Here is a 26029-nt window from a genome sequence, read left to right as displayed (position 1 = left end):
GCTGTATAAACTGAATCTTTTTACATTTGGGGTCACTTTTTCCCTTGTCAAAACAATGATTCCTTTATAAATAAACAGAGGTGCCTCTAATAGGGACTAGGGACTATATATGACGGCTATTTAGCCTTAGATATATGTAGCCCATGTTGATGAATACTGTATTTACACATATGTATTAAATTAAATGTATTGCATGCTATTTAATGCTGCCATTTAATTCACGGCAATGTGCAACAGTTGTGTATGGCGCATGTTAATTTGGAATACAGGTATTCAAGATGGCGACTCTTGTTTTTAATAGAAGCCTGACGAAGAGCCTTGCTCCCCGAAACGTTCCTTGTGGCATAATATGGGTTGGGAGTTTAGAGACTTATTATATTGTGGTTTTCTCCAGACCTCTCTTAGTAGAGTCCGAGGTGTGGCCAGCAGTAGCAACTAGTGATGCACGATATATCGGCCCATATGGCAGTTTTTTTTACACATCGGTATCGGTCCGATATCAAAAAAATATATATATATATTTTTTTTTTTATCTTTTTACATGTTTTGGTCTTAAATAGTTTCAAAATATCAGTCATTTCTGAAAATTAAGTTACAAAAAATAAAATAAAAAATGCCTTTTGGAAAATAGCTCTTTATTTGATTATCATAAAAAATTGTTTTCTATACAGAGATATCGACATCGGTAAATATCGGTATCGGCCAGAACAGCAATATTAATATCGGTTATCGGTATCGGCCACAATTTTCACATCGGTGCATCACTAGTAGCAACCCATCCCCCCCCCTATCCCCACATCAGACCAAGCGGGGCCCTTTTGACGGCACGACAGACTCTACCTTTAATTACCAACATTTCCACAGGAAAGCCGGCTACATCGCGCCGTCTGACGAAGATGAGATGGCGCTCTTGGGAGTGTGCTCGTCGCCTCTCATCTAAACCTCCCTCCAGAACCGGCACCTCGTAAAGGCCCGTGGTGGCGTGCGTTCATTTATTCCTCAGCTATAGCCGAGGTAGCTAGCGGGGACGACGTGTCTCAACGTTGGCACCTGTTGGCCTAGTTAGGTCACACAGTTCAACCCTCGGCGGGTCACGCTGACATTTAATCACACCGACACACCGCACAGGAGTCATAACACGGAGACTTGAACACACTCAAGAACAAACTCAAGGTCTTCCCATGTCGTGCGAGGGAGTCGTGTTCGGCGTGCATTGTGCTTACGCGCCACTGGGTTTCTTAAGAGACGTCTGAACACTCTCGACATGGAACTCGGGGTCAAGGCGTGCGCCGCCGTGGGTCTCCTGCCGGCCGTTAGAACTTGAGTCGGTGGCCGCGGGGGCCCAGCGTGTGGCAGCCCCCTGCTCCCGAATAGTTAGGATGGTATTATGTGAGAATGTACTTGGCAATAAAAATGGAGGTCATGGTATGGATAGTCAGGAGCGGTGAAGGCAAATCATGAAGCTTACTAAACCCCCCCCCCCCCCCCCCCCGCGTTTAGAAACAGCGTTCTGTAACGGCAAGGAAACCACTCCTCAAGTGGATATCATTTGAAGATGGCGCCGCCGCTGATGCATCAATGATGCACTTCCTCCATTTGATGACATCAGTGTCCAGTCCTCTCTTGTGATTCTAGGAAAACCTCGCTCCCAAAAAAGGGAAAACTGTAGTCATTACAAGCATGAATGACGCCCCTTTGAACACATTCAAAGCGAGCCGTGTTGCTTGCTTCTAGACTTAAGACAATCCTTATACAATACACAGACATATAAATACCTCATGCAAAGCACACAGTTGTGCGTCCGCAATGGTGCTTGCATCTGTATATACGTCACAGACGCATGCCTGTTATAATATGCAAAGACTGATGCCAATGACAGACCAATCTTTTCCATGTTATTGGACATGCAGAATGGGCTACGGTAGAGGACGATGTACAGTATAGCCCACGTATCATATCACTATATTTGTGTTCCTTTTATGGTGTAATGATATTTGATGCCGTTGAATGGTTTTTCTCTTCCGTCATGTCACAGTGCAACCTACATTCAAGATATACTTTTCTCATCCAATTTCCCTCACAAATTCTCTATAATCAATTTGTTATGTTTTCCAGGTCAAATAAAGAATATTTGTTCACCGACGACTGTATTGTATTAACAAACACATGCTTTGCATGGATACTAGGGCTGCACGATTAATAGATTTTTAATCGAAATCGCGATTTGGAATGATGCAACCATCAAATCGCAAAAAAATATATTTATCGCAATTATTATTTTTACTTTTTTTTTTTTTTTTTTTAACCAGGAAGTCCCATTGAGATACAAGATCGGTTTGGGAGAGGGAGGTAAAGGGTTTTAGATTGTGTGTTGTGAAGTGTAGACTTCAGAGAGGGAGAGGAAAGTACAGAAAAAAGTCACCGTTGGGTACCGCTATCGATTCCCAGGTAAAAATAAACATTTTCAGGCTCGGTGTCCCGAAAAGACCCACATGCGTAGGCCAGATGCAAGCCGCATTTTACAATAAACCTTTGTGGGGTTGCTTTTTTTTTTATTATTATAATCGCAAATGTAATCGCAATCGCAATATATGTCCGAAAAATCGCAATTAGATTATTTCCCAAAATCGTGCAGCCCTATACATGACTAAAATATGTCACACAGTACCTCACAAACCCGTACCTAGACTCCTAACTCTAAAGACAGAGTGGACAGGATGTGTCCAGGTCAACGCTGCTTCCTGTCAACATCCCCACCTCACTTCCTCTGACGTCAGGACTGTGAGCATGTAAGCTATCCGAGTTGTCGGCATTGGATATCTATGGAATGTCTACTGTGTGTGTGTGTGTGTGTGTGTGTGTGTGTGTGTGTGTGTGTGTGTGTGTGTGTGTGTGTGTGTGTGTGTGTGTGTGTGCGCACGTGTGCGTGTGTGTGTCAAAGGCCTCACTGAAATGTTAAGTCATCACATTTTGGCAGTGTGGAAAATAGAGTTCATAACACACGCACACACACACACCAACACATTTACTCAAGACGCCTGTGGTTCTAGCTCTGTTTACCCTTTCACTACCACACTACCAACGGGTTAACCCTTTCACTGCCACACGAGAAAGGGTTAACCCTTTCACAACCACACTACAGACGGGTTAACCCTTTCACTACCACACTACAGACTGTTAACCGCCTGTAGTGTGGTTGTGAAAGGGTTAACAGTCTGTAGTGTGGTAGTGAAAGGGTTAACAGTCTGTAGTGTGGTAGTGAAAGGGTTAACCTTCTGTAGTGTGGTAGTGAAAGGTTAACAGTCTGTAGTGTGGTAGTGAAAGGTTAACCTTCTGTAGTGTGGTAGTGAAAGGGTTAACAGTCTGTAGTGTGGTAGTGAAAGGATAACAGTCTGTATTGTGGTTGTGAAAGGGTTAACCGTCTGTAGTGTGGTAGTGAAAGGGTTAACCGTCTGTAGTGTGGTAGTGAAAGGTTAACCGTCTGTAGTGTGGTAGTGAAAGGTTAACCGTCTGTAGTGTGGTAGTGAAAGGGTTAACCGTCTGTAGTGTGGTAGTGAAAGGGTTAACCGTCTGTAGTGTGGTAGTGAAAGGGTTAACCGGCTGTAGTGTGGTAGTGAAAGGGTTAACCGTCTGTAGTGTGGTAGTGAAAGGTTAACCGTCTGTAGTGTGGTAGTGAAAGGGTTAACAGTCTGTAGTGTGGTTGTGAAAGGTTAACCGTCTGTAGTGTGGTTGTGAAAGGTTAACCGTCTGTAGTGTGGTAGTGAAAGGTTAACCGTCTGTAGTGTGGTAGTGAAAGGTTAACCGTCTGTAGTGTGGTAGTGAAAGGGTTAACCGTCTGTAGTGTGGTAGTGAAAGGGTTAACCGTCTGTAGTGTGATAGTGAAAGGGTTAACAGTCTGTAGTGTGGTAGTGAAAGGGTTAACAGTCTGTAGTGTGGTAGTGAAAGGGTTAACAGTCTGTAGTGTGGTAGTGAAAGGTTAACCGTCTGTAGTGTGGTTGTGAAAGGTTAACCGTCTGTAGTGTGGTAGTGAAAGGGTTAACCGTCTGTAGTGTGGTAGTGAAAGGTTAACCGTCTGTAGTGTGGTAGTGAAAGGTTAACCGTCTGTAGTGTGGTAGTGAAAGGTTAATCGTCTGTAGTGTGGTAGTGAAAGGGTTAACTGCCGTTACTGTAGTCCCAGTGGCCCGGGGTGGCCCGGGGTCTCATGGAGAATCCACACTAAACGTTTGCGTACGTAGGAACGAGGAAACCTCCATACGCCTAAAAACATTCAGATTTATAAAGCCATGCGTACGCCTAAATATACACAAATACTCTTTCAACTACCATTCAACAAGCCTCGATGTTAACCCGTTGTTAACTCCCACCCTGTTGAAACGCCCCGGATCCACCCCGTGTTGCATCCGATATCACGTTAGTCATTCACTCTCGATGAGAAGATGACAAATGAAAACAGTAGTAGGCCTATTAGCTGAGCAAACATTCCTTCACCAAGTTCACTGTCGCCTCACAGCAAGAAGGTCCTGGGTTCGAATCCCACTCGCCAGGTTGCCAGGTGGGGTAAATGGCTGCATTTATATAGCGCTTTTATCCAAAGTGCTTTACAATTTGTTCCTCACTCACTGATGGCGGAGGCGACCACGCAAGGTGACAACCTGCTCATCAGGAGCACTTGGATCGGTCCCCGGGTGCAGCCCCACACCAGAGCCCCATGTCTGCTCCCGGCTGCCCTTGGGGGGGGGGGGTTGAGGGCAACGGGATGGGTCATGCGCAGAGAGGAATTTCATCTGTGACCCAAATAAAATAAATGCATGCGTGTGTGTGTTGGTTCCTGTGTGTTTTTTGCTGCATGACAATGTAGCAATGTGTGACTTCTTCCTCTTCTTCCATAGCGGCAGCAAACCTCTGAATCGATAGCATCAATAAGCAGAAAAGTGCAATGATCTCAATTCCACATTCTCGTAGGCATAATGTCTCCAACAGCACCGAAGCAGTCATTACGCATGGATACAAATGAATAATTATATTTTGAATTAGGTCAATCAGTCAGGGTCTATCTGCCGGTTTCAACAAGTTAATTTTAAGAAATTTTGAGAGATGTTTAATACCACTTAGAGCAAGGTTTAATATAAATTTCACGGCCATACTAGCAAAAAAAAAAGGCAGACACACCAAGCTCCCGGTAGCCCCGTCAAAAAACAACGACTTCAATACAAAATCAATATATTATGTAATCTCCGGACAGCCGGGCTGCCGCCCCCCCCCCCCCCCAAAGTGTAATACCTGTGCAAATGAAATGCAAGCCTTTTTAATACCTTTTAAGGCTTTAAAAATTGAGAATTATGAATTTAATACTTTTTACTTTCAGATACCCTGGAAGTATGCATACAGTGTACTTGTATGTGCACAGTAGTGTACCTGTACGAGACATTGTATATCCTACAGTACTCTACCATCACCATTCGCATCGCTATTTCCCAATCCCTGTGATGTCTCAGTGGCAGTAAGCACATGACCACATCATGCATTTCTTTATTTTTAATAAATCCCTAATCTTCTGCTTAAAAAGCGACGCATCTTCCAAGCCCCTCATTCCGACCAGCGGGTGTCATCGTCTACTATGGGCCACATGGAAAGAATCCTATATGACTGTATACTTGCATGATGCACTACAACTGTATTTAAACAGAAAGTGTGCACATCACCCTGAGCTTAGACCATTCAACAGGTGCCTGCTCTGTCATCTGCAGGGCTTCACGCACGCACACACAGACACACACAAATACCATACACAGACACACACACACACACCACCACCTGATCTGAATGCAGTGGATCAGGAGACCATTGCGTGCAGGGGTACATCAGCTGACCGCAGAGTAGGAGAGAGAGGGAGAGGGAGAGGGAAAGACACAGAGAGAAGGGGGTAGGGCTCAGAGAGAGGGAGAGAGAGCTAGAGAGAGAGAGAGAGAGAGAGAAAGATAAAGAGACAACCTTCAGTACTAGAACATTTCTCATCATATCTCAAGTACTGGTTATAATGTCCCTGGCCTCATATAAAAGCAGGAACTACATTATAGCCATGAACACCCCCCGCCCCCATGCCAGAGACAACCACAGCCAGCCGGTGAGACAGGCAGTGGAGAGGACAGCTGTCCTCGGGGGGGGGGTTTGACTAAGGCCCTGCGTAAGCTGCGGTATTATGACTGAATTCTATGGCGTAAGACTGGCCCTTACCGCAGCTCGCCTGGGAAACTGCAATTATCAGGGTTCACTCTTAAATCCACTGAAGACAAGAGAATGACCTCAGGACGTCATCAGCAGGGCTGGCTTCAGGGTGGGGATGGGTCCATGTGTTTTATGGCCGATGCCAACATCAGACCACACACACACACACACACACACACACACAACCATATCGACTGATATTGATAACGATAGTTGTAAGGATTTCAGTACAAAGGTTGGTACAACATTTCTATTTGAACCCAGGCCCAATTTAAAGGTTGTCTGGTTATGATGTTGTCTAGTACAGGCCAGAATTTCCATTTATCACTTTAATATAGGGATAAATGAGAATGCAAAAAACCACAAGTCATTGATGTTGTGTCTTAAAAGGAACACGCCAACTTTTTGGGAAATTAGCTTATTCGCCATCTACTGGATTCGCCATCCCTGGAGTTAGACAAGCAGCTACATACCCTTTTCTTCTCTGTGCATGCATTAGGCTTAGGGAACAGCCGCCACCGTTAGTCTAGCTTAGCGTCATTCACTGGAAGTAGGTGTGCCAGTGTAGCCTAGTTCTTTACAGTCACGAAATACACTCCTAATACAATTCCAAAACTTTCCTGTAAACATGTTGTGACCTGTGTATTTACCACGTGGAGAAATTAAATCAAATAATTAGACATTTTCATTTTCTAAGCAGATATATGCAGTGATTTAATCACCTCAAAAACCCAGTTTTGAAAAAAAAATTAAAAAAAAGGGCTTTTGAGGTGATGAAATCACTGTGACCAGACAGCAGTGGTTTGGCAAAAAAAAAATCAGAGTATATATCTGCTTAGAAAACAAAAATGTAAAAAAAAATTATTATTTCTCCATGTGGTAAATACACAGGTCACAACATGTTTACAGGAACGTTTTGGAGTTGTATTTGGAGTGTATTTCGTGACTGTTGGGAACTAGGCTACACTGGCACACCTACTTCCAGTGAATGACGCTAACGCTAGGCTAACGGTGTGGCTGCACAGAGAAGAAAAGGGTATGTATCCGCTTGTCTAACTCCAGGGTAGATGGCAAATAAGCGAATTTCCCCAAAAGTTGGCGTGTTCCTTTAAGGAACCAAAAGGCAGAAGGCACAGAATGAACGGCGCACGGTTATCACTAGGCCATTCATTTATTATCTTCTGTGTTTTGGCCCACTGTTATCACCAGGCCGTTCACTTAGTATCTTCTGTGTTTTGGGACGCTGCAAAGTACCCAAAATAAACCCATCGTGTTTTGCATTCACTGGCAGGTCACTTAGCCCGCCTGTTGCATCTTTTGACCCTGAACATCTTTGCTTTGATTTTCTACGCTGCTATTTATATAAAAAAAAAGGAACTTGCCAAAACGATGGGAAATGCACTTCTGGTATCTCTCCTCTCGTCTGACTCATTTCCGCATTTCCCACAATGTCAGCGTGTTCCTTTAAGAAAAGAAAACAGCCAAATACAACAGCAAACTGCTAATAGACCCAGGAAACAACGTTGAGGACATTGCTGGTTGCTTGGAAATCTTTTAGGGTGGACTTTTGTCTTTAAAGCCCACGTCTCCCCAATCGCCTGCCGACATAATACTAGGTTCATCTGAGGTTTTGGACAGACGCATGTTCTTAGGACATCGCCTGACGCCTGTAGCATGTGATGTAGCCACAACTCAATGTTATCAGGCCAGAATGGAGCGCAGCAAAAAACCCATTTATGTTATCATAGGCTATGGAGAGGGTGCATTTGTCATGCAGGCACACACACAAGTTATCGTGCTGGTTCAAGCCCTGTATCAAGAATCCCTGTGAATCCTATGAGAAGAGTATTGAATGTAGCTCAGTGAAGAATGTTCCGATTTAAACTCAGCAGCTGGGGAGAGAGAGGGAGAGGGAGAGGGCGAGAGAGGAGAGAGATAGATCCTGTCTAGTCTAGAACAGAACTATGCCAATTCAAATACTATCCAACCATGTGTCCCAAAACCACCGCAAGGCCTGTCTGAGACTCGTCTGCATTGTTGTGTAAGCCGTCCTCAATGCATGACTCTTCTTGTACTACATAGTCCCGACAACACACACACACTTACAAAATTCACTGTCAAACCATGCATAACCTCAACTCAACATAACCTAGAGGAGGCTCTTATCTCGTACTGTATATAGGACATTACACAACCTAGCACGCTAACCGGAGTTCTGAGGTCTGCAGCTAAATGCTATGACATGACCGGTCTCTGGGTTCTGACTCAATAAAACCTCACGCTAATCTTAACTGATTTGATTGCCGGTGGTTTCATTTAATCAGGCACGGACCGCCCGCGGCGTGGCTCTAGCATTGTATGTTAAAGGGTATTGAAAGCACATGCGCATTCACAGTCGGATAGCTCAAGATGCACGTCGTCTTTGCCCAAGAAGGTAATAAATAAAGATGGTAGTTTGAATTAAAAGAAGGATATAGACAAAAAGACACTCCCTCCATAAACTTAAGGAGCTATCTATAGCTGTTGATTTTTTTGGGGAGACATTTGAAATATTTTCAGATCCTTAAACCAAATTCGACAACACCCTTCCCAATCTGAGCGCATCAGGATGCCTCCAAAGCCACGCCCCGCTAGGTAGCACTAGCTAGCAGACAGCTATGTGTTAGCAGCAGGCCTTTGTGTACGCGCACAACTGTTATGTGCATAACAAGCGTGTGCGTCACTAGAGGGTTTGATAGACAGCTCGCTCGCTCGTTCCAATCATTTGACTTGGTTGTGCGTTTGATTGGACGTCCTCAGTTTTAGCTCTTGCATCTTACCGGAACGACAGACCTTTTTTAATTTCAGTGTCAAGCTTCTTTTTCTTTTTTTTTTTTTACCATCGATTACTGCTGAGATATAATAAGAAATCTAAAATGTTACATTAAGGTGTTCTATCTCTAGAACTGAACGTTCTAATGATGATGTAACCAACAATGGCTACAAGTCATCGAAGAGAGAAAACGTTCTCCAAAGAAGAAATGTCTGCCAGTCAGTCAAAAACATCCAGACAGAGATCTCTGGAGGCTAAGGACAAGATAGAAAGAGACATGATGTAACCTTCAGGCACACACACAATACACACACAAAAGATCCCTTGTGCAATTTGCAAAGTAGCTGTCAGACTGTTCCAACACGTGAGATGATGTCAACAAAACGCATAAATAATGCTTTGTTTTGTAAAGTGTGTGAGTGCGCGCATCAGTGTGTTGTGGCCACCTAAAATAGGTTGTATTGTTCACGGTGGACCTCCCGACAGCGGACAGGGACACCACGTTCCCTGTGGCCAGGAGCCTCCGCCAGGGGAAGGAAGGGCTGGACCACCAGACGCACACGGCTGGGAAGCGGTGACGCTCTTGAGGCAGCGTTGGGAAGCGTGTGAACGGGAAGCGGATGTCTGTCTTCTCGGAGAGGGCAGAGAGGAGCCAGAGGCGACGGGGCCCGATACCGAAGGTTCGGAGGGGGGGCCCTCGACCTGCAGACGTTCCCAGCTCCGCTCCGGAACCCTGCCCTCCGCGACCCGCATCCTGGAACCGGCGCTCACTCACCACCTTACACTACAAAACACTGCCACGACTGTGTGTGTGTGTGTGTGTGTGTGTGTGTGTGTGTGTGTGTGTGTGTGTGTGTGCGAGTGTGATTGATAACCAGGCTTCCACAATAACATACACAGCAAGATAACCCGATGTGAACTATTGTGTAATGGAAGGAAAGGCCGGCAGCAGCCAAAGACAGCACACACACACACACACACACACACACACACACCTTAGAGAACATAGCAGGCTGGTCAGCTGGTTTAAACAGACACACACACACACACTAGGGCTGTACCCGAAGCCTGTTTTTGGGGTTCGAACTTCGTCAGGTTTTTTCGAACGGACGTTCGAACCTTCGTTTTTAATCAAATAAAAAAAAGTATTCACTTTTTCTTTTCTTTTTTAACACTTCCGGCGCCAACAGCAGAGGGCGCTGATGGCCCTTAAGTGCCAGTGCTTTATCCAATGTAGGATAGGACTTATTTGCGAGTGCTTAAAATATATCAAATATAATAGCAATAGATCTAAATAACACTGTGATCGTCAATGAGATGCTTCCTGTCAACATGCACGAAACAGATAATTTTTTCATACATAAATTTTTCCGTTTTATACCGTGATGAATATGAATATATTTCTAGAGCGTTCCGTCTCATCTCAATAAACTCCAGCAAATCGAGCTTCAATGTATTTCGTTAGAAATCGTGCCATTTGTCGCTTGATTTATGAATCGTTTTCAAATAAGCGCTGGATTATCGATATTATGAGTCATCTTGGGCGAACAGAAGCAGGGTCTGAAAAATCGCTTCTCCGTACTTGGTCGGCGCGAACCTCACAGACACACACACACACATACATGCTCCGATGACGGTGAAAGGAACATCTGATTAACCCAAGATTCGTAACATAAAGTCCTTACCCGACATCTGATGTCCTGCAAAAAGATTAATCCAATTCCTGATCGCCATTCCAAATATTGATCGCGTTTATTGATCTAACATTATATATCCAAAACACATAATCCACGCTGCTCTGAGTGTCCCCAGTCAATGTGTTATAACGATACTGCATGCCCGAGAAGTATAACCTGGACCGGACCTCTTAGATCGATGCACAGCCCCAGACAGAGGGATTCCAATGATGTGCAATACCATCCGGGAGACGTTAGGCGGCGGTATTTGCCCTTTGCAAGCTCAGACCCATTCCCAATGATAACGTCAGGCTGGATGGATGAAAAATTTATGGATATAGCTAATAAAAGAAATATCGATTAAAACCCGAGATATCTCGGGTCTTGGCGCCCAGAGCATGGCGAGTTAACCAGAGAAATCTCGGGGTTGGCCTCCAAAGGGTTCTTCTTTTTTTATTTTTATTTTTTTATAAATATCCTCAAACTAAATCCTCCATTTGAATAAAGTGATTAATCTGATTAAATTAGTCTTTTGTTTTTATTAAATCAACTTTCTTTAATGAATATAACTTAGTTTTAATACTATAATGTGTGTGTTAGTGTAGTGTAGTGTTAGTGTAGCCTAATCTTTATCTGCAACTGTGAAGAAAAACCCCATTGGTTTAAACAGAATGAATAGACACATAAAAGAGATATATATTAAAGAAAAATACAAATTAAAAATATATAAAAAAAAATCGAATGTTGATTTAGAATTCGAATGCCAACGTAACGAACAAAGGTCCGAACGTTCGGGCTCAGCCTTAACACACACACACCTTACAGAACTGATTGGTGAACACGGTGCTAGATGTGAGCTTGGCCACACAGCGCGTATCTTGCCATGCACTGTTTATGTTGTGCTGCTCAAGCTGTTACAGGTACACCACAAACTGGCCCATGTGCTCTTAAGCAATGGTTTTCAAACCTTTTTTCAAGGGACCCGCGTTTTCTGAATAAATACTCCTCAAAACGTATACGGAAGATCATGCACCAGCGGCTTCCAAATGGTGAGCCGCGGAATTCTGAGACCACAGTTTCATTTTCCTAACGAGGCCTCGTTAAAATATCTCAAAATTACATGGATTTCAATGCAACATGAATATTTGTGTCGGCAGCACTCGCATATTCATAACCGTTTGTAAATATCTTTGCTCCGAATGTGTCCTCGATTTAGATCTTGGCAACGGAAGGGGGAATAACTATTTAGCTGCATGGCAAATGTCAGGACTTGCGCAACGAGCCGTTAGCAACGTCGCACAAACCACTGTCTATTTTGCGATGCCAGAATGGACAGATTTCTAGCACAGAGGCCACATCCCGGCCAACTGACAGAAAGGAATGCAGTCGGCGTCGAGAGAAACGAGCAGAACGGTCAACAGAACATGAGCTTGTGTATGTTTGGTAACAATGGTTACTTGGACTGTTGGATGGTTGAGGCTCTTGAAAACGACACACACCTTCTCCACACCAATAGCTACGCCACCAGATTCAGATGATACCCTCCCGTTTCCATGCCTGTAACGAACGAGCCGCTTTTATCGTACAAATACGATAATTATCGTACAATTATGATAATTATCGTGCACATACGATAATTATCGTACACATACGATAATTATCGTACAAATACGATAATTATCGTACAATAGGATAATTATCGTACACATACGATAATTATCGTACAAATACAATAATTATCGTACATCTAGCAGTGGTGCGCGAGCCTGTACCGTCGAACAAAATTCAGACCAAGCTGCCAAACTAAACGTTGCAGATCAAATATGACTCAAAATCCAGCAATAGCGTATCAAACGCACAGTTAAAAATGTCAAAACATAAATTTGTACATGTGTATTTTTCCAATATCTCTTCACACACATAATACACGCACGTTATTAACTACGGCGATTGTGGCTGCGATTCTGAATGGTTAGTTTCAAGAGGGAGGCCTCTTGTCACGGTTTAACTGCAGAAACAACATTATGTACATACTTAAACATGTTCTCAGTGTTGGGACAACCCCTCATTCTGTAAAAAACAGGGAGAGACAGTTAAACTACTAGCCAACATGGGTATTTTTCAATGGACTTTAGGTCTTTCATACGATACTAATGGACAATAATGTGGGGACCCATTTTTTAAATATTCCAAGACCCTCCCGTGGGTCTCGACCCACACTTTGAAAAACACTGCGGTAGAGGAGATGTTGGTTTTTCAAGGTGTCAAAATAAAACGAAAATATCAGTATCTTGTGCGTGTGTGTGCGCGTGCATGCGTGTGTGTGCACTTACAAAGTTGTCAGAGGTCAGGATGGGGCTGAGGATGGGGGATCCTGTGGGGCTGCAGAGCTCAGGAAACGGGTTGGGGATGGCTGGGAGAGAGGATGGGCGCACCTGCTGCTCTTCCTGCAGGCGCCTGCAGGGGGCGACAAACACAGATCAGTTTTCAAGAGGACATGATTATTATGATCAGAATCAGAAAGGTCTTAGTTTATTGCCAAGTAGTTTTCACATACAAGGAATTAGCTTTAGACGTTATGGGTGCGACATCAGCTAACAGACAGATAATACAATAAAGAGATGGAGTAAAATAAAATGAAATATGAGCTAAGTTAAGCACAATAGAATAATATAATTATGAAATAAAATATAGCCAGGGCTGTACAACTGAGGTTGAATAAAATTATACGGGATATAAACTAAATTAAATATAGCACAATAGAATATAGTACAATTATAAGTAAAAAAACTGGGCAGTACAACTGGGCAGATGTGGTCAATTATATACACTAATTAGAATGTAGCAATACAGTTATGTTGTTAACCAGCATTACAAAAGAGCATCCAAGTACTTCGATCTGCGCACATGTTCGCAAATATAATCCTAGCACTTAAATTTGGCTCTCAGAATTGTGACAGAATTATGATATTTTTTTTAAGATACGATGAATTGCCGCTAAAGGTAACATTTATTCACAAAACACCTTAGCCCTTAAGATAACTCAGGAAGGACTATATTGGAGCTTAGGATTTTCTTAAGTCAGACCGAAACATACAATGCATTTCTCCTACTTATGGTCCATCTAGCCGCCACCGAATGTAGCTCACATCCAGAAGTCATAGGATTCCAGTGTTGTCGAATAATTCTTTTAGTTTAAACAAGTCACAGGGCCGTGCTGTTGCTTTGGTCAGCATAATGTATCATTGCGGTGAGCATGGGCATTGCTTGTTTCAATAATACTTGAGTGCAGCGCATGTTTAGGGACTACACTGTTCCGTTTACTTCTGTACAGTCAGTGATGGATCTATAAGAGCTCATCGCCTTTTGAGGTACATTTTGTAATAATTACAATGCCCCTATTTTCCCATAACAATACATTACAATTAAGGCTGTCAAATATATCGCGTTAATATCGCGTTAACTCCCGATTCTATTAATGCCACTAATTTGTTTAACTCAAGATTAACTAAAAAAAAAAAAAAAAAAAAATTTTTTTTTACTAGACTTCACTCGGGTGTATTATTGATGCTCTCATTGATACTATGTTTGTTTCTGAAGTGTGTGTGTGTGTGTGTGTGTGTGTGTGTGTGTGTGTGTGTGTGTGTGTGTGTGTGTGTGTGTGTGTGTGTGTGTGTGTGTGTGAGATATAGAGAGAGAGGGGGGTGAGAGAGATGAGGAAGGGGCAAAAGAGAAAAAGAGCTGGGAGAGTGTGAGGGAGAGAGGGGGGGTGTGTGATTAATCAGCCCGTGTGTGTGTGAATGTAACAAGTTCCTAACGTTTTCTTTCCCCTATTATTTCATGCACACTTTATTCATTGTTTTAAATTATTATTTTCTTTTAAGTTATTTTGTGCATCACTGTTTTGAATTTGATGCAAATTTGCAATGCATGAGGGTCATCCTTTTGTGTTAAATGGCTGCACAAAGCAAGCATTTGTTGACTCGCATGTTGATAAGAGTATTAAAACTTGGAACTTGAAAAAGATCTGTTTAAGGTAAAAAAAAAAAAAAGCGATTAATTTGTGATTAATCGCGAGTTAACTATGGACAATCATGCGATTAATCGAGTTAAATATTTTAATCGTTTGACAGCACTAATTACAATATGTAAAACAGTATATCAAAAAGCAGGGTAGCCGGACCAGCACTCTCAGTTTCAATGTTTTTAATGGCAGCCTGAATGGATAGCAGACATGTTTCGGACAATGTCCTTCTTCAGTGATATTGCTAGCCATATCACTGAAGAAGGACATTGTCCGAAACATGTCTGCTATTCATTCAGGCTGCCATTAAAAACATTGAAACTGAGAGTGCTGGTCCGGCTACCCTGCTTTTTGATATACTGAACTTTATGGGATTGCAGCACCCAGTGTGAGAACTTGTGAGCGTGGTCTAACTTGACTAATATGTAAAACAGGAAATATGTGTTTGCGAGCTGTATTTGATGATTTTAGCATAAGATGGGTAGGGTTGGAGAGAGTAGGAAAGAGTATTTAGTCTATTTACCCGTTCACTACCACACTACAAAGGGTTAACGTTTTCACTACCACACTACAGACGGTTAACCTTTCACTACCACATTACAAAAGGTAACGCTTTCACTACCACACTAGACTGTTAACCCGTTCACTGCCACGCTACAAAAGGTAATGCTTTCACTGCCACACTACAAAGGGTTAACGCTTTCACTACTACACTACAGAGGTTAACCTTTCACTAACACACTACAGAAGGTTAACCTTTCACTACCACACTACAGAAGGTTAACCTTTCACTACCACACTACAGAAGGTTAACCTTTCACTACCACACTACAGAAGGTTAACCTTTCACTACCACACTACAGACGGTTAACCATTTTAGGTTTAAAGCAGCCAGTAGCATTAAAGAAATGCTAATAAACTGACATTATCCTTTAGGCTGTGATCATATTAAAGGCCTACGCACCTGGCGTTTTTGGTGCTTTTTCAGAGTCTTCTCAGTTGAAAAGGTTTCAACTTTTAGCCGCTGGAGCGCACCGACGTCAATGTCACATACTTGTCAACGGACCAATCAAAATCAACCGAGGGGAACAAATCGGAGGCAGGGCTGTACCTGTATGCTAAGCTTTTTCACTAGGGGCACACTTGCCCCTAAATGAGAAATTTAGGGGCAAATAATATTTTTTAGGGGCAAATGTTTAAATAACTATTTTACCATTATAGTAGGGCTGGGCGATATGGCCTCTAATTGATATCGCGATATTTTGACATTTCCTCTAAAGCACTTAAAAATGCTTGATTTAACCCTTTGATGCATACAGTCACGCCAATATGATGATTATAATAAGTCCCTGCAACATATGTTTGCATTATTAAACCATGAAGATGCTTTAAAAAATAATTTAATGAAAATGTACTAAGAGTAGTCTACTGACACACTAATAAAAAAAAATTTTTACATCTAAGACAATTTATATAAAAACTCTTGGGTGCCTAAGACTTTTACACAGTACTGTGTTTTCTATCCACTTTTGACTATACCTTGTAACCGGTAGAGCAGCTCTAAAATAGCAATGACGTCATGTAACCACAGCGCGACTATTTCACTCGCATTTGCCCCTAAAAATAGATAGAATTAGTCATAGATAATAGATATGTGCAAACTGGAAAAAGTTATTTAGGAGGCTTCGCGCAGTGGGCGTGTCAACACGCAATTGTCATTTCATAATAAACACATAACCGCGGAGCACAGCAAGTTTCAATTTCAGTTCCTGGCATTTTTAACCAGTGGAGAAAGGGAAGAGATTTCCCTATCGTTTTTCTTATATGAATTATTCTACGTTAATAAAACATACCTGGTGATCAACTACAGTTTGCTGTGAACATTATGATATGTGTGTAGTGTTCTGATAACGACGGCTGGGCAGCGGGAGCTGGATGCTGGATTTTGCGAGAAGCATGCAGCTGCAGAGCCGCCGAGCTGGACAGCTGTACCTGCACAGTGCAATACTCCAATTCAGCCATTGGCAATTCAGCCGTTGGGTGGGGGGCGCTGTTGAGCGGGCCTGTGACCGGACCTGAAAGCGCCCCTGCTCTGCGGCTCTGCAGTTGCATCGTTGGGAGCAGCACGGAGTCTCGACTCGGGACTTATTTTATTTGGAATATAATGACTGTATAAGCAAAAGTAGCCTAGTTTTAAGTTAAAATATTATAAATCTACATGCCTTTTGTATCCAATTTTTTATTTTATTTTTTTATCCACTTTTTCTCCCATTTTCTATATTTTTCTCCCATCCCAATTTCGTATCATCCAATTCAACCCTCCCCGGGCCCCGGACGCTGTTTCTTGCCTCCCACAAGCCGGCTGCAATGTGGACTAAGTCATACATAGCACAAGTCCCCTCCGGTACTTGAGGTAACAGCAGTCGCATCTTTTCACCTGCGCAGCTCGATCTCTCAGTGGCGAGGAGTAACGCGTGGGAGGCTCACGCTGCCCCCGACACTTCCTGATTCTACTGCGCAGGCGCACCAGCCGACCTGTAGGAGTCGCTGTCCACAATGCCCGATCCCCACCCATCAGTTTCCCACCCCCTAATACGGCCAATGTGTATTAGTACGGACGACCAGCTAAACTGAAAGCAAATGTGGAGCGCTGGGCTCGAACTGACGAGCCCAGCGTCTCCAGCATTTCGTGGCGAGCGCCTTGCCCACTACGCCCTTTTGTATCCAATTTGTATGGATTAATTTAGGAGTGAAATGCGAATGAAGGGTTGAAATCAGTACTCGCAAGCTTGCCCCCAGATATTATTTTAAACTCGCACGGTCCCAAATTAGGGGGCAATTTGCGATCATCTCATCGCAGTGTACAGCCCTGGGAGGTATCTGACGAGAAATCGACAGCTGTCGATGTTGAAAGCGTATCGATAGCCGCCAACGTTAGTTAGCGTTAGCTATTAACTCATTCTGCGCCACGGGTCGGGGCGCCAGAGGGCCCTATTACGCCAGCACTGTAAGTCAATGGGGCGCTTTGTTCACTTGCAAAATATATCTTATATTATATCTATGGGTCTAATACACCCGTCGATTGTCAGTGAGTTGCTTCCAGTAAACATGTACCAAACGGATTGTTTTTTCATCCGTACATTTCTGTTTTATACCGTTTTGAATATGAATATAGTTTGTGATTCTTAGTAATCCCAGGAAAAGACGCGATAATAGCCCTTTAGTGGAATACACTAAACACGTTGTAATTTTTCGCCTGATTATGTAATCATCCTGAAATCAACGCTCGTAGCGCGAGGCTCCCCCAGTCCCCTCCTGCACCCAACGGCACACAGCCACACACACACAGCCGCGATCAGGGTAGAAAGAAATATCAGATCAACGCAAGATTGTATATATAGAGTCCTTACCTGGTATCTGATGCAAAAGAAATAATCCAATTATCTGACCAAATAATGCTCGTGGAGGTCCGTCCCACATTACCGAGCGTTACACACGAACGGGCGGGCGGGGTTACTGTTCCATGCCATCGTTGTAAAGCCCTACCTCGCCTGAGTATTTAAACCCTGCCCGCACGGCTCGGATCGTCCCAGAAAAGAAACTACACCATTTATAATGGAGTGCAATACCAGCTGGAAGGCGTAGGCGGTGGTATTTGCCCTTTTGCGAGCTCAGACCCATTCCCAATGATAACATCAGGCTGGATGGATGAAAATGAATGGATATCGCTAATAAAAGAAATAACGATTAAAACCCGACTATTAGGGGTGGACGGTATGGTCTAAAATTTATATCACGGTATAATTTGAAGCATAGACGGTAACGGTATATCAGGGTTTCCGTTAGAAAAAATTGTTGCCGGCCTCAGTGTCCGGTAGATTTCAATCTACCGGTCAAATGAGAGAAATTCCGGTCAGAGTTTATTGAGCTTAAAAACAATTGATAGGCAAAAGAATGACAACAAAACAAGAGAATGACATCATCAAGGCATGTAGATTTATAATATGTTTACTTAAAACTAGGCTACTTTTGCGTATAAAGTCATTATATTCCAAATAAAATAAGTCCTGAGACTCGTGCTGCTGCCGACTTTAAATCAAATAGGTGTCTGTGGGCAGTCGCCCGACATTAATAAACAACAGTCTGTTATAATCACATTTTTATGAGCTAACGAATTCCGTTATATTGGACATTTGTATTAATTATATCAAGCGAAGAACTGAGAAATTTGGCAGAGAGACGGCAACATTATCGTGGGTTTGCGTGGCAACTCTCTCTCTCCACCTCCCAATGACTTATTTGCGAGAGTATGTCGATGCAGAGCAGCAGATTCAGCTGTTATTGGCTCTTTTCTGGGGACCGCACAGCAGCGCCCCCCACCCAACATTGAATTGAAAATGGCTGAATTGGAGTACTGCTGGAGTACTGCATTGTGCTGCTGCTGCTCCGGCTCTGCAGCTTCACAAAAGTTCGCACACCCAGCACTAAGCTAACGTCGTTGTCATTATTAGAAGCAACGATGAAACAAATGTAATGATTGTTTCGTTCATCGCATAGGCTATTTAATTTTAGCCTATTTTAATACAATTCAAATAATCAAATTGTGCTTAGACTCAGGGAATTATTTTCACCGGACATTAAGACCGGAGAGATTAAATATGTCGGACTTCAACAGATTTTGCCGGTCAAATACCGGTAATTACCAGCTAACGGAAACGCTGCGGTATATATCACGGTATCAGTGTTTCCGTTAGAATATTTTTTTTTGCCTGATAGGCAGGCTATATAAAGAATGACATCCTCAAGGCATGTAGATTTATAATATTTTAACTTAAAACTAGGCTACTTTTGCGTATAAAGTCATTATATTACAAATAAAATAAGTCCAGAGTCGAGACTCCGTGCTGCTCCCATTGCAAACAGCAGGGCTGGATGCTGGATTTTGCTAGAAGCATATGTAGCTGCAGAGCCGCAGAGCCAGGGGCTCTTTCAGGTCAATTCAGGGCAATTCAGCCGTTGGGTGGGGGGGCGCTGTTGAGCGGCCTGTGACCAGACCTGAAAGAGCCCCTGGCTCTGCGGCTCTGCAGCTGCATGCTATTTCGCAAATCCACTGCTGCAGCCTTCCTCCCGCTGCAGCCGTCGTTATCATAACACTACACACATATCATAATGTTTACAGCAAACTGTAGTTGATCACCAGGTATGTTTTATTAACGTAGAATAATTCATATAAGAAAAACGATAGGTAAGATCTCTTACCTTTCTCCACTGGTTAAAAATGCCAGGAACTGAAATTGAAACTTGCTGTGCGCCGCGGTGATATGTGTTTATTATGAAATGACAATTGCGTGTTGACACGCCCAGTGCGCCCACTGCGCGAAGCCTCCTAAATAACTTTTTCCAGTTTGCACATATCTATTATCTATGACTAATTCTATCTATTTTTAGGGGCAAATGCGATTGAAATAGTCGCGCTGTGGTTACATGACGACGACGTCATTGCTATTTTAGAGCTGCTCTACCGGTTACACGGTATAGTCAAAATCCATACTGTAGAGCAAATTCATACCGTTTATACCGTATACCGTTTATACCGTCCACCCCTACCGACTATACTCGTGATTGGCGCTGAACGGTCGGCGAGTTAACCCGACTATACTCGTGACTGGCGTTGAATGAGTTAATGCTAAAGGTGCACATGCTTTGTGATGTTAACTGAGGTAGCAAAGGTAATCAGTGGTATCGCTCGTTGCACCCTGTGCATTTTCCATTCTCTCATGTACACCGCCACGCCTCGCGTTTCAGTGTAAGAAAAAAGGTTATCACAGCCGTTAGCAGCAGGCAAAGTGAGGAGAAATGTTATTCAACATGTTGAAGGACAGAGAGATAAGGCCTTACAGTTACAGACTCGATGGTGCAGGAATAGCTTCAATGTTATGGCTACAGTGGGCTTCCCCGGTGCTGTTGGGGTAATTGATGGAACATGTGTAATGCTGAATGTCATGAGTTAACACTGTAGTCATGATCAGCCTTAAAGGACCAGAGAGATATCGCTGTAGTGAACCCTGTAAAGGCGTTGTGATCAGCCTTAGAAGACCAGAGAATAAAAAAGTAAGTCGCCCGAGTCATAGGTTTTTTTTTTTTTTTTTTAAACTTTGACCAGTCAGCTGGTTCTTTTTAGCGTTTATCGCTTTTTCGTCGCATTCATACTTGGTCAAGTTCGACCGACAGAAGCAGGCTGAAAGGGTTCAGATGGGGGGAAAGACACTCTGGGAAAGGCACGGCTGCCGTCCGGGATTCGAACGCGCTCAGCCCCAGATCCGCGCGAGCGCGGTTGTCCACGGCGCTGAAATAGCACTCGCGGTACGTGGTGAGCTACTGGAGCTCCCCGAGTCATAGGTTCTTATACTGAAATGTCACAGCATGTTTAAAATGTTTGATATTATTAGCAATTTCTATTTTAATAGAGGGGTACATTGTGTGACAATCAGCATTTCCTACTTGATTTCTATATGACCATTCCATTTCCATTAAAGGGGAACTCGACTTTTTTTGGAAATTAGCTTATTTAACATCTTCCCTGTAGTTAGACAAGAAGATGCATACCTTTTTTGTCTCTGTGCGTGCATTTTAGCTTTGGGAATAGACGCTCCGTTAGCATAGCTTAGCTTCATCACTGGAAGTGAGGCAGGACAGTAGCCTTACAGTTCCTTACAGTGTATTGCAAGGTCTGACATTGACCAAACTTGATATGCATGACCTTGGTGGGCTCTAGGTCAACTCCTGAAAAGGGGGTCAATGTCAGACCTTGCAATCAAAAGTTAGGGGGCGCACTGAAATTATGGCAAGGGTTATTAGCCCCCTAACTTTTGATTGCAAAGTCTGACATTGACCCCCTTTCCCTTCATGGTGAGGTTGACATGCTTCCATCTGGAAGGTGCTAAGAGTTCCTCTAGTCTAGCCCCAAAAAAACATATTTAAGAAGTCCTTCATCCCACATGCCATTGCCCTGATGAATTCTTAAGATAAAAATGTTAACCGTGGTACTGGTTAGGTACCTGAAGCTCTGTCCCTGTTTTTGTTGTTTCTCTTTTAGCCTATGTACAGTATTAGGCTTTTTTTTATTTTTTTTTGGCCTGTGTGGTGTTTGTATTGTGTTGTCTTGTGGATTGCAACCATGGTGAAGCCAAAGACAAATGTCCATGAAAGTGGACAAATAAAAATATCTATCCATCTATTTTATTTTTTTATCCACTTTTTCTGTTTTTCTCCCATCCCAATTTAGTCGTGCCAATTCCCCCCTCCCCTGTCTTGATCGTTGCTCGCATGTGCCCCCCACTGGTCGGTCGTAGGGAGGGTTGAAGAATCTATCGCGTGTCCCCTCCGATACATGCGGAGTCAGCCAGCCAGATTACCACCCATCGACTCCCCTCCCGCTGACTCTGCCAATTGAGTTAGTATGACGGCCGGCCCAAGCCGGAGGCAACGCTTGACAGCCGGATTCGATACCAGTGTCTCACGCGTTGGTGACGAGCGCTTATACCGCTACGCTGCGCCTCCCAGCCGCCTCTATCTATTTCTATTTCATGTAAGTGGCAGTGATAGTTTTGGGTGAAACCCTGCGCAGAGCCATGTGTTCTTTAGGCCACAGTACCTGACAGCGTGGATGTGCATGGGCTGAGAGCGACGCAGCCTCTCTTTGGAGGGCGAGGGCAGACGCGGGGCAGGGCGGTGGGGCGGCTGGCCACGCCCGGGGTGGTGGTGGGAGGAGGCGTGGCCGTGGTGCAGGAGCAGGGCCGTGTCTGCCTGAGTGCTGCAGGTGGAATACACGCTCTCCATGGAGGAGTTCATCTCGTTCACCAGCTGCTCTAGATCCACATCATCGTCTGGAGAGACAGAGAGAGAGAGAGAGAGAGAGAGAGAGAGAGAGGAGAGAGAGAGAAACACATCAAACATGTGCAAGGCTGCAAATATCCACTAGGTGTCACCAGAGAAAAGGAGAACTGTATGCATGAGATTGTCCTGCAAAAATACAGTACATTGTATAGAAACCTCACGGCTTCTTGTTGATGGTCATAATAAAGTAATCCGACTCATTGTTGATGGTCATAATAAAGTAATCCTACAGGCTTCTTGTTGATGGTCATAATAAAGTAATCCTACAGAGACTCATTGTTGATGGTCATAATAAAGTAATCCTACAGAGACTCATTGTTGATGTTCATAATAAAGTAATCCTACAGACTCATTGTTGATGGTCATAATAAAGTAATCCTACAGGCTTCTTGTTGATGGTCATAATAAAGTAATCCTACAGAGACTCATTGTTGATGGTCATAAATCATAATAAAGTAATCCTACAAAATTCTATGGTTGGTCCCAATGAAGAGAATTCACATGCAGATCAATTAGAATTAGCGGGACCTATAGTTTCTGATAAACACTACATTTACATTTAGTCATTTAGCTGACGCTTTTATCCAAAGCGACTTACAAGTTCTGTACGACAAGTCATCAGGAAGGGCACAACTCTATCAGCTGAGTAACAACGTTCATCAAAGTGTTGAGTGCTACAGTGTAGGTTAGTTTATTAGGACAAGTGCATGACAGTAAGGGTTAGGGTTAGATTATTTTTTCAGATAATGGTTGAAGAAGTGAGTCTTTAGTCGACGGCGGAAGATTGGACGGGTTTCGGCTGTCCTAACTGGGGTGGGTAGTTCATTCCACCATTATGGGGCAAGGACTGAGAAAAGGCAGGTTCTCCTTGATGACCCTGCCGGAGCTTGGATAGGAGTGGGTCTGAGGAGGCCAGACGATGCAGAGCGTAGGGGTCTTGAGGGTGTGTAGTTAGAGACCATTGACCGGAGGTAGGCGGGAGCGGTTCCCTTTGCCGCGGCGCACGGTATGCCAGGTCGAGGGCCTTGAAGAGGATTCGCGCAGCAATGGGGATCCAGTGCAGGTCCCTAAGAAGTGGGGTGACATGGGCCGACTTCGATAGGTTTGAGATCAGGCGGGCCGCTGCGTTCTGAATGAGTTGAATAGGCTTGGTGGCAGTGGCCGGGAGGCCAGCAAGCAGTGCTTTCCGATTGCGATCCGATTGTGTAACATGTAGGGCCTACACATAGCCATGGCAACATACATCCAATATTGGCTTTGCCCTATGATGATTGCAACTGATAACGTATCTAGAATGCCACACTAGTTAGTGGTACAGCGCACCTTGACCTGTGACCTAGTGCCACAGTGCACCTTGACCTGTGACCTAGTGACACAGTGCACCTTGACCTGTGACCCCACCCTCCAGGCAGGAAGTGTTCAGGAGGACCGCCAGTTGACTGAAAAGAGTCGTGACAACACTGTCGTTCTAGTGGACAAGTTGACCTTGCTCACATCCTCACCTAGCTTCCCTCAGTCACAACACCTGGCAGCCACCATACCGGTCGGTGCCTATACACAAACGGCAAAATCTTTTACCAGTCTGCATTGTCCACCTTTGAAGGATAGGAAAACATTTGACCTCAGTCTACGCTGTGACCTGATGCACCAGGTGATTGGGTGACCCATCTGTCCATCATGGGCTAACTTCAACCAATCATGACGTAGTAGGAGAGCGCTGGAGAGGAATGTAGAGCTAATGTAGCTAGCTATGTAGTTAGCATGTCAGTAGACTATCCTTGCCGTAACAAATATTTGATTCAAAGAAGCAAACGTCACACCTAAACCTACGCCCATAGCTGCCAGTAGTTTCTCATGGGATGCTGATTGGTCCAAACCACTGTGGATAACTTGAAGCCTGATGAGATGGATTCTCGTGTGATCTCGCAAATATAGCTGCCTTCCATTTTCTAAGGTTATGAAAAGGTTTTAATAGTGCAAGCCCTTGACTGACCTATGAGTCACGTTTGAGGTAAATCAAATAAGAAATGCACAAATTATTATCACAGTCACACACACAAGTGATTATAATACCCCCTTGTGCGTTAAGTGATGGTGTAATGAATGAACTGAAGAAGGGGTAAATAAGGTCAAACGTTAAGTCTTAAGTCATCTTAAATGTGTGCTTGTGGCAGGATGGACTGGTGGTTGGAGAGACTGATAGAACTGCAGCGTAGCTGGAAGTTCCCTGGTTCACCCCACCATCACAGCCGATGGCCTCATCCCAATGAAAGTGTCCTTGTCCAAGCAAGACACTGAATTAACCCATACCTGCTCCAGAGGCGCCGCAAATCATCTCTCTGGACCGTGATGTATGCGTTTCTCAAAGGGAAATGCCAAAAGACTATTTATTATAAAGGATTAATAAAGTACCATATAGCCTATATTAAAATAAAACAAGTGTGGGCTAGGACGGAGGCTTTGAGTCTTGGTTGTGTGTGTGTGAGTGTGTAAGTGTGTGATACTTAACTGCAAGGACCAAATGTCCTCACAACAATAGAACGTTAGGAAAGCGTGAGGTCATTCGGTCGGTGTTCACTTTGATGGGGAGCCATTTTGAAGTCAAGGGTCAGGGTTATGTTTAGAATCAGGAGTGGGTTAGGGTAGGGGGTCATCGTGTTTGGGCATTTAGCGGGTTAGGGTTAACGTTACAGTGGTGAGGGAATGAATTTAAGTCAATGGAATGTCCTCACAAATGTAATAATTCCAGTGTGTGTGTGTATCCAAGGGCCTTTGGTCCCATGCACGTCCCACCCCACCACCACACAGAATTCCTGACATTCCTACAGGGAGAAACTACAGGGTGCTGGGAACGCTCGCCAGCCTGTACATGGTACTCACTACATGGTGGCCTGGTGGTCAAACGATGCAGTGAAAAGTAGCACAGCAAAACACACACACACACGCACGCGTGTGCACACACACACACACACAGAACATGAATTTGGACGGACGTTCACGCTGGACTCGACTAAAAAGGGGGTCGGAGAGAGTCTGACTGTCTGATCTTTGACCACACAGAGGTGTGCGTGACACACACACACACACACACACACACACACACACACACACACACACACACACACACACAAGGGTACAGTCTGGGACACAAGGTCATGTGGGGTTCACGAGTGGGACAGGGCTGGCTAACGGTTGGGAAGAGCACATGAGGACAGCGAGGGTGGAGAACAAAGAGAGAGATAGAGAGAGAGAGAGAGAGAGAGGGAGGGAGAGAACAGAAGAAAGACCGAATGGGGTACAGGCGAGGAGAGCGATTGAGTGGAAACATTGAAAGACGGCAAAGAGACGAGTGAGCGAACAAAAAGAGAAAAAGAAAAATGAGACCGAGAACATGGG

At 43.9% G+C, this 26029-nt stretch overlaps 1 protein-coding gene across 1 annotated transcript in view; it reads right to left on the bottom strand.

Moving 5' to 3' along the window:
- The window catches only part of LOC311227055 (growth factor receptor-bound protein 10-like), a 119708-nt gene that overhangs the window by 42395 nt on the left and 51284 nt on the right, over positions 1-26029 (bottom strand). Inside the window, exons 4-5 of the mRNA XM_084312572.1 lie at positions 22392-22623; positions 13047-13170 (exon numbers count right to left, since the gene is read on the bottom strand). Coding sequence (XP_084168698.1) covers positions 13047-13170; positions 22392-22623 — 356 coding nt within the window. The remainder of the gene's footprint in view (positions 1-13046; positions 13171-22391; positions 22624-26029) is intronic.

Source organism: Notolepis coatsorum, assembly GCF_963971535.1.
Source record: "Notolepis coatsorum genome assembly, chromosome: 4".
Taxonomy (NCBI): Eukaryota; Metazoa; Chordata; class Actinopteri; order Aulopiformes; family Paralepididae; genus Notolepis; species Notolepis coatsorum.
Note: the sequence above shows the minus strand (reverse complement) of the source record. Positions and strands in the feature narration are given on the sequence as shown.